The 12361-nt window shown below is 60.5% G+C and overlaps 1 protein-coding gene across 6 annotated transcripts in view; it reads right to left on the reverse strand.

Annotated features, from left to right (window-relative positions):
* Positions 1–881: 881 nt before the first annotated feature.
* The window catches only part of BRF1 (BRF1 general transcription factor IIIB subunit), a 65745-nt gene continuing 54265 nt past the window's right edge, over positions 882–12361 (reverse strand). For 5 of the 6 annotated variants that reach the window (XM_039462782.2, XM_010343891.3, XM_010343895.3 and 2 more), the window contains 8 exons: positions 11086–11352; positions 9423–9484; positions 8625–8706; positions 8474–8529; positions 7022–7278; positions 3592–3643; positions 2651–2822; positions 882–2163 (listed from right to left, as the gene is read on the reverse strand). In XM_039462782.2, coding sequence (XP_039318716.1) covers positions 2126–2163; positions 2651–2822; positions 3592–3643; positions 7022–7278; positions 8474–8529; positions 8625–8706; positions 9423–9484; positions 11086–11352 — 986 coding nt within the window. In that variant the 3' untranslated portion in view covers positions 882–2125. The remainder of the gene's footprint in view (positions 2164–2650; positions 2823–3591; positions 3644–7021; positions 7279–8473; positions 8530–8624; positions 8707–9422; positions 9485–11085; positions 11353–12361) is intronic. The other variant, XM_039462783.2, reaches the window with a different exon arrangement.

Consider the following 12361-nt stretch of genomic DNA (forward strand, 5'->3'; position numbering starts at 1 on the left):
TCCAACACCCAACTGCCCCTAAAGCAGCTCTGCCTGGGAAGGGGTTCATTCCTTCCTGCGGAGCTGTGGCCCTCCTGTGCCTGGGGCCCCAAAACCTGGCAAACACGACCACCCAGCACCCAGGCCGAGGGCTGGATCCTGCACAGAGCACTGCCCACCTCGTCTGTGCCCCTCAGCCGCACACTTGGTCTCCCTAAATAGGATCCAGTGGCAGGTTTCACCCACCCCCTAATCCACCCTCTTCCAACAAAACCTCCACTCCATGCCACCTGGCTGTCATCTCTGGCCTGGCCCAGTAGCATCTGCCAGGCCGGGAGCCCCTCCAGCTGGTCCTCAGGACTCCTCTAATAGCACCCTCTCCAAGCTCCCCCACCATGAGGCCCCATGGCCCACCTGCAACTCCCTCAGGGCCTGCGGGTGGCAGCTGTGTCCCCCAGGCCCATCCACCCTGGCCCAGTGCAGCTTCCTGTCACCACAGCCTCAGTGACACCCCTGTGGGCTGGTCCTGCAGTTTCCCCTTCTTCACAGCACTCACCACCCAGTGCCACACTGCGCTGGGGGTCCACGCGGGAACTTGTCCACTCAGTCCCCCGTGGCACACCCACGTCCAGCCCACATTCAGCCCAGACCGATACACACCCACTTACAGCTGCTGCAGTCAGGGTAACCTACAGACCCTGCACCCCTCACTCAGGGCAGCCTCTGGGCCTCAGGGGCTAATATTCATGCCAAACCAGGTGGCCAACAGCCCCAGCTCTTGACCTGAGAAACGGGTTGGGCTGCAAAGTGCTGGCTCCAGCCTGGCGCTATGTGGCCCCTGCTATACCCAACCAGACAGCTGGACACAGATCGCAACATGGAATCAGACAGGCCTCACGTGATTTCTGTCAAGTATGAGTTCTGCTTTACTAAATCTATTCTTCCCCTGAGCCTTCAAGACACTCTGGCAGGAACCCGGCTGGCTGCTAAGCTCTGGGCAGGGGCAGGGGGGTCTGGCCTGCTTCGGGCCAAGTGAAGGCAGGATATACAGCCCATTCCATGTGGAGCCTGAGGCCCCCCGGGGGTCAGTGCAGCACAGCTCTGCCTCAAGACCACCCTCTCCTAGGGGCACAGGGTGAAGCCCCCTCCTCAGCCACATTCAGGGCAGCCATGCCAGAGCTGAGACCTCCTATGGGTGGTACTGGGGCCTTTACACGAGGAGGCCTCCGCTTGCCCTCCCTCCTGGATGGGGGGGACCTGACCCAGCTCTGAGAGGGAAGGACACTGCTTTCTGGACAGCTCTGGCTCTGTCCACAGGGCACCCCCAGCGCCAGGGCACTGAGCAGGCTGTGCCTGCACCACCTGCAGAACTATGCACAGTCTCAGCTCACCTGCTGGCAGCTGTGAGGCTCCCAGGCACACAACTCAGGTGGACCTGGAGCAGGGTCTGACCCCCTTGTCTGTCCTCCGTAGTGCTCTGGGTGGTACAGGCTGTAGGGAGGGGAGGGAGCCTGGAGGAGGCAGGGTGCGGGTGTCTGCCTCGGAGGAGGCCAGGATCTGGATGCAGGGCCACAGCTGGAGGCAAAGGACCTTCAGACAACCTGCCGCCTCTCAAGTGCTAAACCTTCAGCTCCCACTGCCATGCCACTGCCATGCCAGACACAGCAGGGCTCCAGCTTCCTCTCTGGCAGAGGGCGCTGGCGCAGTGCCGCTCGGGAGGGGACGGTGCGGAGGGTGGGCTTGGGGCTCCAGAGCTGGTCCTGAGTCGCAGGGTCAGCACACGCAGCCCTCCACACGCACCTGATCAGCGGTGGGGCTGCCCCGACTGTTTCCCTACAGTAGCAACGCCAAAGTGCCAGCCTTCGAGGATCCTTGGGGGCGTCGACGGCAGGCAGCAGGACCCAGATCTGGGCACGCCAGGCCCACAGCTGAACAGACGCACGGAGACACTTGGTCGGGTTTCCCTTGCCGGAGAGAAACACGATTCCAATGGAGAAGTCCACGTGGGACGAGGGCCACGGGGCAGGCGCCACCTGTCACCAGGAGTCTTGGCACTAGAGCCTGCCTGCTGCGGCCCTGGGGGTCCGCCTGATGCGGAGGAGACCCGAGAGGCCCCCCAGGACGCCACCTGCCTGGAGGCTGCGCTTCAGTAGCCGTCGTCCTCGTCGATGTCACAGCCGTAGTCTGCAGAAGAGTGCAGTCATGAAGCCAAGGGTCTCTTAAGGGCCAGGAGCCCAGCCCCACCCCTACCAACCTTGGCCCCTGTGCCCTGCTAGTGCCATCTTGGGCTCCTCTCTGCCTCCCAGGACTGGCACCCAGAGCAGGGCCTCGCTCCTCATGGAGGGCACCTGAGAGCAGCAAGGGACCCCTCGGCCTCCCTCCCTAGGCGTGCAGGTCCGTGGCCAAGTGTACAACCCAAGAAAGAACCCCATGTTGCTGGCTGCGCGGACCTCATGGGAGGTACCTGACCGTCCCTAACCTCTCTGACCCTGGCTGGCTCCAACCTCACAACTGACATGACCAATTTACAGAGTGTCTTAGCTCAAATTTCTTTCCAGAGAGAAACAGAATTTCAGTCTGAAGCTGACAGGCCTGCGTTCAGGGATGCTGAAGGGTAGCAGCCGATGCCTTGGCTTCCCTGGACCCCTCTCTGCCGTCAGGCCACACCCACCGTTGCCACCCATCATCTGCAGGGCACTGACGCACAGTTCCCCGTCCTCCTCGTCGGCTTCCTCCTCCTCAGCCTCCTCATCAGCGTGGTATGACACGGGCCCACTCTCCACCAGCACCGCCTGGGGCCTGGCAGGCTCAGCTCCGAGGGCAAGGGAGCTCGGGAGCAAACCCTAGAAAGAAGCGGGGCTCTGACACACGCAGAGCGGGGCTGCCTTCCCCGGCCCCTGGAGGGAGGACTTCCGCTCAGCAGACCCCTCATGACCCCAAGGGCAGGCCAGGGCACTCAGCCACTCCTGCCACTCAAGCGGGTCCCAGGGTTGGCCAGGGTTCCCAGGCCCACTGGCCACTTGCGGCCTCCTGGGGGCTGCACCATGAGCTGTGCCAGCATCAAGATCCCACCCTCAGGCCTCTGCCAGCCCCTCTTCCTGTATCCCTGGGGCCCCAGACAACTGTAGGCCAGTGTCCTCAGCCTTAGCACCTGGGGGCGGGACCCCAGAACACAGCACTCCAGAAAGGCTGCTGCTCCAGCCCCGCACCACTGCCCCCGCCCCGGCCACCAGCCGGCACCTTCAGGTGCACCGGGACCCTCCCTGCTGCTCCCTGGTTTCCTGGGCTAGACCAGGCCCTGATAATGAGTGATAGCCCAGGTAAAAAAAACCCTGAGCCCTGGAGGGCCAGGCTCTGTAGCCTGGCAGCGCCTGCTTCCCACACAGAGGCTCCGTGCAGGCACCAGGCCCACCCTTGGCCAAGCGCTGAGCAGCAGACACACAAATGTCCCCACCTTCCTTGGGCCCCGATTCTCTGCCCATGCCAGGCCAGTGTGGGGCAGCAGGGGTGGGTGCTGTCCCTGGGTTCACAGACTGAGCATCTAGGCCCAGGAAGGAATGGGTGGGCTGCCTCCCGAGGTCCCCCTGCCCCTGGCTACGTGGGACAACGCACCTCTCCCATGGCGGCCTTCTTTGCTGGCTGCGTAGACACCAGAGGCCTCAACCTGCAAAAGGAAGCACAGCGCAGCGGCCTCAGCCTGGGCTCCCGGCACACCAGTCCCACTGGCTTGCTCTTGCCCGTCTTCACTCTCCTGTGTTAACTGACTTCTCGCTCCCTCTGGAAGTCTGGGTCTGTGTCAGCCTCTGTGTGCTCCATCAGTGCTCACCGCACAGCAGCACAGCACTGACCCACTCATTCTCAACGGGGGCACACTTCACGCAGACGCAGATGCCGCAGACGCCCCCCCGGCCTCCTTCCAACAGTGCACGAGCCCCCAACAAGCCTCCCTGGTGCCCCACCTCACCCACGGATGGGGGAGGATGAAGGGGGCACTGTAAGACCCGAGTCTGCTGCCCCAAACCCGCCAGGCCCAGGGCACTCCCTACTCCTGCTGACAACACTCTGCACAGGCCCCTCGACAGCCCGCCACACACAAAGGCCAAAGGTGCCTTCCACATGCCAGTCTTCTTGGAGACTGCTGGATCCCCCAGGGAGACGGGAACCCACGGGAGGCATCCCTCCCAACCCCTGGCATGGCCACACAGGGCTGTGGGGTGGGCAATGAGAGGCCTCAGTGCCTGTGGGGATAACTAGGAGGGGGCAGAGCCCTTCCCTCCAGGCACAGCTGTGTGGGAACGTGGTAGGGGGCCTGAGGCCTGGCCCTGCCTGGCTATGACTTGCCAGATGAACCCTCGGGACACTGGGAATGGACCCCGTGACAGGTGGACATTCGCAGAACACCTAGCAACGGATCTCTGTGCGGGGTGAGGCCGACAGCAGGTGTGGGCCGGGCTGAGGCCCCAGGTTCCCCATGAGGCTCCCCAGAAGCCTCAGCTGCTCCACTCCTCCCCACAGTCTGCAGGCAGTGGGTGCCTGAGTGCCCCTGCTTGGTGGTGCTGCAACCGGGACCTGCCCTTCTGTCCCCAGGCAGCCCCCTTCTCTCCCCTGCCCAACTGGAACTGCCAGAGCCGCCCAGGCCCAGGTGGGGGTGACGGTGCAGTGAGTCGGGGTATCCCCAGCCCTGAGGTCTTCATGCTTCTTTCTCAGAATACTAAACATTCAGGAATCAGATCATGACCACTTGGGGAAGATCAATGGGTTTCTAATGTAGGAAGCAGTGCACAAACACGCAGATATGTGTATACACACTGCACACATGCAGATACACAGATGCACGCATTGTGTGCACACTCACAGACACGCACACATACTGCAGACACACATGCCCCATGCACACAGAGAAACAAACATGCACTGTGTATACAGAGACATGAATGTACACAAGTGTACACACAAGACACGCACACACTGCAGACCTACAGGCACACATGCATTGCATGTACACACGAACACACACTGCCTGCACAGAGAGACACAGGCATGCACACCTGCATATCACACAAAAATTTACATGGACGCACACACACTGTGTGCAGACACACAGATGCATGCACACGCTGCATGTCGACATAGGTACACATGCACACACACATGCACTTAGTGCACAAATGCACTGTGTGCACATGCACTGTGCACACAGATGCGCACAAACACTACCTGCATACAGACGCAGGCACACACGCACACACTGCATGCATACGGACAGGCACACATGCACTGCATGCATACAGAAACAGGCACACGTGCACTGTATGCATACAGACAGGCACACACACATCCTACATGCATACAGACAGGCACACACGCATACCACATGCATACAGAGGCACACGTGCACTGCATGCACACAGACACAGGCACACACACACACTGCATGCACATAGACACAGGCGCACGCGCACTGCATGCACACAGACACAGGCGTACGCGCACTGCATGCATACGGACACAGGCGCACACACACTGCATGTATACAGACACAGGCACAGGCACACGCACACACACACTCTGCATACTGACACAGGCACACACACACACTGCATGCAGACAGGCACACACACACGTACTGCATGCATACAGACACAGGCACATATGTACACAGAGACACAGACACACAAAAGCACACCCAGACACTGTCTGGGCCAGCTGGTCAGATGAGATAGACGGGAATGTGACCCTGTAACCAGGCACCAGAATCACCCACACCAGGACAGGACAACCCCAGCGCTAAGAGAGGCTGGCTGGGCAGGCAGAGGACACTGAGACTCAGGCCTCAGATCCAACCTGAGTGCTGGCCCACAGGGGAACCAGGCCACCGGGCCTGTGCCGACTTCACCTCTGCCCCACTGGCCTCCTACACGTGCCAGGAGCTGTGCTAGGAACGAACCCCCAGAGGGCCACCATTGGCTGATGTGGAGGAGACAGCCCACGTGGCCCTCTTGAGGGGATGAGATGCCAGCTAAGAAGCAGCAGGCTGCAAGGAGGTCAGGCTCCCTCAGGGAGCAGCACCTGGGCATCCTGGGGCAGGGGCAGGGGCAGGGCCACAACACAGTCGATTCTTACTGGGGATGGAGTGGCTGGCCTCACAGCTCAAAAGGCCAAGGAGAAACCGCCACGAACAACAGGAGGCCCTGATGGGCTGCAGAGGCTCAGCACCGCCCCATGAGAGGAAGCAGCTGGAAACAGCTCGAGAGATTCTGAGGAGGAGCAGCAGGACCAGCGAACACTCTTGGCCCAGAGCCAAGCCTTGGGGATGGACCCAGGAGCTAAGCTGCCAACCCCATCTCCACTGCCAGGGAAACACATGGACCAGCCGTGGTGTGGTGAGCACCTAAGATGCAGCAGGTGAGCCCAGCCACTCATGGCCTCGTCAGGATAGCCTGCAGCTGCCACCCAATGGCAAGCCAAGCACAGAGGGCAGGCTCCCCACAGGGCCACTTGTGGCCAAGCCACCCCACGGCGGCCCTGCATGGAGCTGCGGAGACCCGTGACTCCGCACACCGAGGCCAGCACATCCCACCTTTGATCGTCCCTCAGCCCATGTTCTCTACGCACATCCTCCCTCCTCAGCAGTGGGCTGCTGTCACCCACCACCTTGGCAGAGATGGCAGTGGAGCCAGGGCGCACAGAGCAGGCCCACGGCAGCGGGGCTGGGGCTCCTCCAGGAACCCAGGCTGCAGAAGGGGCCAACCCCACTGTGAGTGTCCCGTCTCATCCTTGGGACAAAACAGAGCCTGGCCTGCAAGACCCCTCTGACAGCTGACACCTCCACTTGGATCACAGTCCGCCAAGCCACAGAGAGTCGAGACCGTCAATGTGCCCGAGGCTGGACCACCAGTCCCCAGCATGCAGGTGGCACATGCCACTCCAGGCACTTCTGTGGCCCCAGCTGGCCCCCAGCACCTCCAGGACCCAAAGCCTCGGCTCTCTGCCTACCTTCAACTGCTGCCCCGACACCCAGCCGCTCAGGACAGGATGGTACCTTTTCCCCGTACTGGTCATAGGGTCAGCTGCACCTGTGCTGGCTGGCGTCCTCCTCCGTGACAGCTTCCTGGCGCTGCCGCTGTGCTCGGGCCGTGCCTCCTCCCTGTGCGGGCTGCCCCCGCCGACGTTGCTGAGGCCCCGCAGCACGCTGTAGTTGATCTTGCTGGAGATCTTCTTCTGCTCCAGCATCTTCTCAATGGCTTCTCTGGCGGTACTGGCCTGAATTGGCTCCCGTCGCTTGCAAGACTTCTTGGGCTTGATGGAAACACACAAGAATGACTCCCATGAGTCACGCCCCCGTGCTCAACCATCAGAGGCTCCGTGTTAGGCCAGGAGTGCAGGCAGGGGAGGCCTGGCTCAAGGCCTCCGAAGGGCTGCTCCTGCCTCCTCCTCCCAGAATGTGGGCCAGCCTCGAGCTCTCTGAGTGTGCCCACATCAAATCCTGCCCTCCCAGGTGAGTGGTGCATCTGGGCTGGCACGGGGGCTGGCACGGGTGCTGGCAGGGCCTCCAGATTGCAACAGCAGCAAACCTGCCACAGGTGCAGCCCTCAGGGCCCTGCCACACCTGGGTCCTGGGTCACACACACAGCAGGTGACGTGCTGCTGCGCTGTGATGTGATGTGAGGGCCGTGGCAGAGCTGTTACCCGGTGAAGACAGACAATCCATCCCAGCACTGCTGCCCAGGTCAAAGGCCTCAGCTGCCCAAAGACCCTGGATCTCATTCTAGGAGCTAGAGCCACAGACCACTTCAGGGCAATTAGCCAGCACCACCCCTACTGCCCTCCCTCCATGTGGCCCAGCACAGCCTAGGATGTGCTGCTGGGTGGGCGGAGACCCTGGGCTCCTAAGTCCCTATCACAAGCTCCCCGGGTCCTCCCAACTAGGCAGGCCCCATATCTGCCCTCCCCACCACCTACAGCTTGGTCCAAAGGACGCTGTCTCGCAGGCAGGGGCCTGGCTCCCGGTTTTCTCCTTTCACTCACTCAACCACTGCTGACTGCACAAGGCTGAAGTCACACTCAAACCATGGAGCAAGCAGCTGAGCCACGTCACCGCAATGTGGGTGACGGGCAGGGAGGCACCACATTCAGACCTTCCCAGGTCATCAGAAGAGCAAACCCAGGTTACAGAGGCAGGGCTCAAGCCCAGGGACCCCAGTGACCATCCCCGAGTCTCAGCACAGTCTGCCCTGTCGCTGCGTCTGGAAGCTCACCCCAAGGCTGAGCACAAGCCCTCTAGAGTGAAGCCGGCAATTGGGCGCCTGTGACCAGCACGGGGCAGGACTCAGTGGTTAGGGTCATGGGTCTGGGGTCCAGAGCACATGGCTTCCAACAGCCTGCCCTGGGACCTGGCCCCTCCTGTCACATGGGGAAGGAACACCCAAAGACATTTGTCCCCCATAAGCCTGGACACCCCCGAGAAGGCCAGGCCCGTGCCACAGGCACCCACCTTGTGCTCCTTGTAGATGCCGAGCTCCTTCTCTTTGGCTATTCTTGCTTCTTTTTCTAAAAGTTCAGAAAAGGGGCCAGCGTCACTAAGGGCCCACACCCCAGGCCTGGGGACCTCGTGTCCTGTGTCAGGGTGGGCGGGTGGCGCTTACCCCTCTGCTCCCGCAGGTACTCAGCGTTCTCCCTCATCCACAGCTCAGCTTTCACGCGGGCTTCTGACTCGTTCAGGATGTACTGAGCACAGGAAGTGGGGCATGCTAAGGCCGCGCCGGCCAGCGGGAAGTCTTTCCACCGTTAGAGGAAGGGGAACCAGGGCCGCCTCTATTTAGTGCAGAGCCCGGGCTGAGGCCTCACCGCTCAGGGTGAGCTGGGGACCCATTGCCCTTTGCCCGTCCCAAGTCCAGCCATGCAGGCCACCTCTGTGAGACCCTCTAGGGCAGCTTGCAAGCCTCACTGGCACCAGGACCCTGGCCAGCCAGAGTGCAGGTCACAGGTCCCCACAAACGGATGAAGTGAGGGTGTGAGCTGCCCACTCAGGAACAGAGGGGCCAGGCTGAAGGGGCCTGAGGCACCACGTGGCAATGAAACCAGGAAGACTTCCTGCCTGACACAGAGCAAATCTGTTGAGATCAACTGCAAAGAGCCAGTCCCAATGGCTGGAACCCCTAGGTTCTGGGGGCACACAGCACATGCAGAGTCAGAGGGCCAAAGGGCCAGGTGCGAGCTGGGGGCCTCTCAACAGCCTGCCCTGGAGCCCATACTGGGTAAGAGGATCTGGGGGTGGGTCCCAGGAACAGTGGCTAGAAGGTCATGAGCCCACTTCACCCAGCAGGGTGGGCACTGGGCACTGGGAAGGGCAGATGGCCAAGCCTGCCCAGCCACTTGGGGCTCCCTGGGCTGCAGTGCCCTCCCAAGCCATGCTTCTGCTGGGAAGGCGTGCTGCCACTTACCCTGTCAATCTCCAGGTCGTCAATGCCACTGAGGTCCAGCTCGCCGTCTCCCGAAGCGTCTTCTGGAAGGAAGCGCAGCATCAGCATCGCTCGGGGCCAGCTCTAATTACGGGAGTGTGGCTGCCACCTGGGCTGGCTCAGGACTGAGTCTGGGCCGAGGGCCTTCCAGAACCCCACTCCCTCCTCTGCACCGGTGGGTCACGCCGTTTCCCCACATGGCCACGTCTCTTTAAATGCTAAGCTCAGGACACTGAGTGAAGACAGCAGGACGCTAAACTGACGCCACAAGGGGAAACCCAGCACTCCTGTGCTTTCTGTAAAAAAGCAACTTTTTAAGATTGGGAGACGCAGGCTCTCTGGCCCCAAAGACCGAGGGAGGGCACGGAAGCTGGGCAGGAAGGAGAGGCCAGGCTATGAAGAGAGATGCGGGTCTGTGCTGGGGGGAGCCAGCTCCCCATCACTGAGCACGTAGGTCTTGGGATAGAAATGATGGAAATGATTCCAGAGTCCAGGCCCGAGGGAGCCTTCCATGATCATGCTCAGGAGACCCCAAAACCTGCCTGTCACCCTGTCCAGCCCCACGCGGTCCAGACAGCAAGTGCACAGCCTGGAATTGGGACAGCCCCTCCTCACCACAGCGCCCTGCCATAGCCACCTGCCCTGTGCTGCCAACTCAACTCCAGCACCGGGCCAGACTATCTGGGGTGCCCTCCTGCCATACTGCTCCATGGCCAAGGCCCAAGATGACTCCTCTCAGCACTCACGAGCAGTCCTCAAGGCCCCCACTGCCCTTCCTCGGCTCCAGCCAGAATGGCCCTTTCTACTCAGCGTCACTGTGACTTGGGCTGCCCCAGGGCCTGTGCACGTCCCCTCTGCCTGTTGCTCTGTGTGACCCACCCATGTTCCACCAGCACAGTAGCCCCAGCCATCAGGCCAAGTGCACAACCATCTCCACCCCTGGCCCAGAGGTCACTCGATAAACACACGCCTGGTGACCCTGCAAAGGCTCCTCACACAGAGGCCAGGGCCTGGTGCCCAATGGGAGGGAGGGCCTGAGGGTGAAGCGTCACAGAGGCAAGGGCCTGATGGTAAAGCCTTGCAGGAGAGTCCAGACTCTCAGCCAGGGAAGCCTGTCCTGGCAGGGATGGGGGACAGGACCCACCTTTCTCCTAGAGCTCCCAAAAAAATGGGCAGGGTGAGGGGGGCAGGACGGGCATGGTGGCCTGGCGTGGGCCCTATGGGACAGGGCTGCTTCATTATTGCTGTGCTCAAGCTCAGCAAGTGACGCTCCCCTAACCATGTTGGACAAGCGGAGGAGGGGTGGAGCCATGGGTCCCTGCCCCAGGGCCCTGTGGGACTCCTGGTGCAACCTGTGGGCTCCATCCTCATTTGGCCCCTGCGGCCTGCAGGCCATCGCAGTGAGGGTGACGAGACCCACCACATCCTGGCGTCGGCACACACCCAGTTCTTCACACTAGGACCACTGACGCTCACACAGTCCCACTGGCCATTGGGGGGGCTGGTGGTGTCCTCACCCAACCCCACCCTTTGAGAACACCACACCTCCCAATAGAGGATGCAGCACCCGGGTCTTCCCATGAGAGGAACAAGCCGGAAAGCTCTCCCATTGTCCCCAGCACCCCCATACCACATCAAAACTCACTGGGGTCGCTGCTCTGGGAGGAGATGCATTCGCGGATGGAGTCTGAGATGCCCAGGCTGGCTGCCGTGGGCAGGGGGTCCAGCAGGGACTCCAAGGCCGGGGGTCTGCCACTCCACTGGGGGCTTCCTGCTGCTTCTGAGCTGCCGGGGGTGGCACCCAGGAGCTCCCGGTATAAGTCCTTGTTCAGGTGGCTGGCCGCAGCCTCCAATTCCTCGTCCTCCGTGTCCTCCTCGCCACACACACTGGATGCAGTGTCCTCAGCAGAGCCTAGGCATACACAATCCAAACACTACCTGTTAACCAGGCAGAGGGCCAGGGCACCCACTTATGTCACAGGAAACGATGCTGCCAAGCTGCCAGGTAACCCGGAGAACGGCTGTTGGTGCACGGTGCCTGGCAGCTGTGTGCCAAAGAACGAGCCTCAGCCCATGCCACGCGCCGCACACGTTAAGACAGCTCAGGCCGGGCGCAGTGGCTCAAGCCTGTAATCCCAGCACTTTGAGAGGCCGAGACGGGTGGATCACAAGGTCAAGAGATCGAGACCATCCTGGTCAACATGGTGAAACTCCGGCTCTACTAAAAAATCCAAAAAAATTAGCTGGGCATGGTGGCATGTGCCTGTAATCCCAGCTACTCAGGAGGCTGAGGCAGGAGAATTGCCTGAACCTGGGAGGCGGAGGTTGCGGTGAGCCGAGATTGTGCCATTGCACTCCAGCCTGGGTAACAACAGCGAAACTCCGTCTCAAAAAAAAAAAAAAAAAAAAAAAAAAAGACAGCTCAAAGCAGATGACAGACCTGGCGGGGCTACAAGTACAGACATTTCAGACAAAAAAGTAAAAGAAAAAGTTTGTGGCCTTGGATAAGGGAAAGGTTTCTAATGGCTCTAAAAGCAGAATCCATAAAACACCGATAAAACAGATTTCCAAAAAATTAAGAACTGCCCTCTAAAAGCCATCGTAAGACAATGAAAAGACAGTGACAGGCTAATCTGCAAATCTCACAACTGATAAAGGACGTAAATCCAGAACAGATGAAGAATTCCCAAAACTTCACAAGAAAACACAACCCAATTAAAACGTGGGAAAAGACCTGAACAAAGACTCCAGCAAAGACAGGTGGTAAACAAACACATACAAAGACCTTCTTCGGTCCTTAAGGAAATGCAAATGAAACCACCACAAGCTCCTACTTCACAACCATCAGAACGTGTAGCCCTGACCAGATTCCAGGCCATGTCTCCAGGACGGAGGAACGCAACACCCCTGCGCTTCCACGC

The sequence above is a fragment of the Saimiri boliviensis genome, chromosome 2 (assembly GCF_048565385.1).
Source record: "Saimiri boliviensis isolate mSaiBol1 chromosome 2, mSaiBol1.pri, whole genome shotgun sequence".
Lineage (NCBI taxonomy): Eukaryota > Metazoa > Chordata > Mammalia > Primates > Cebidae > Saimiri > Saimiri boliviensis.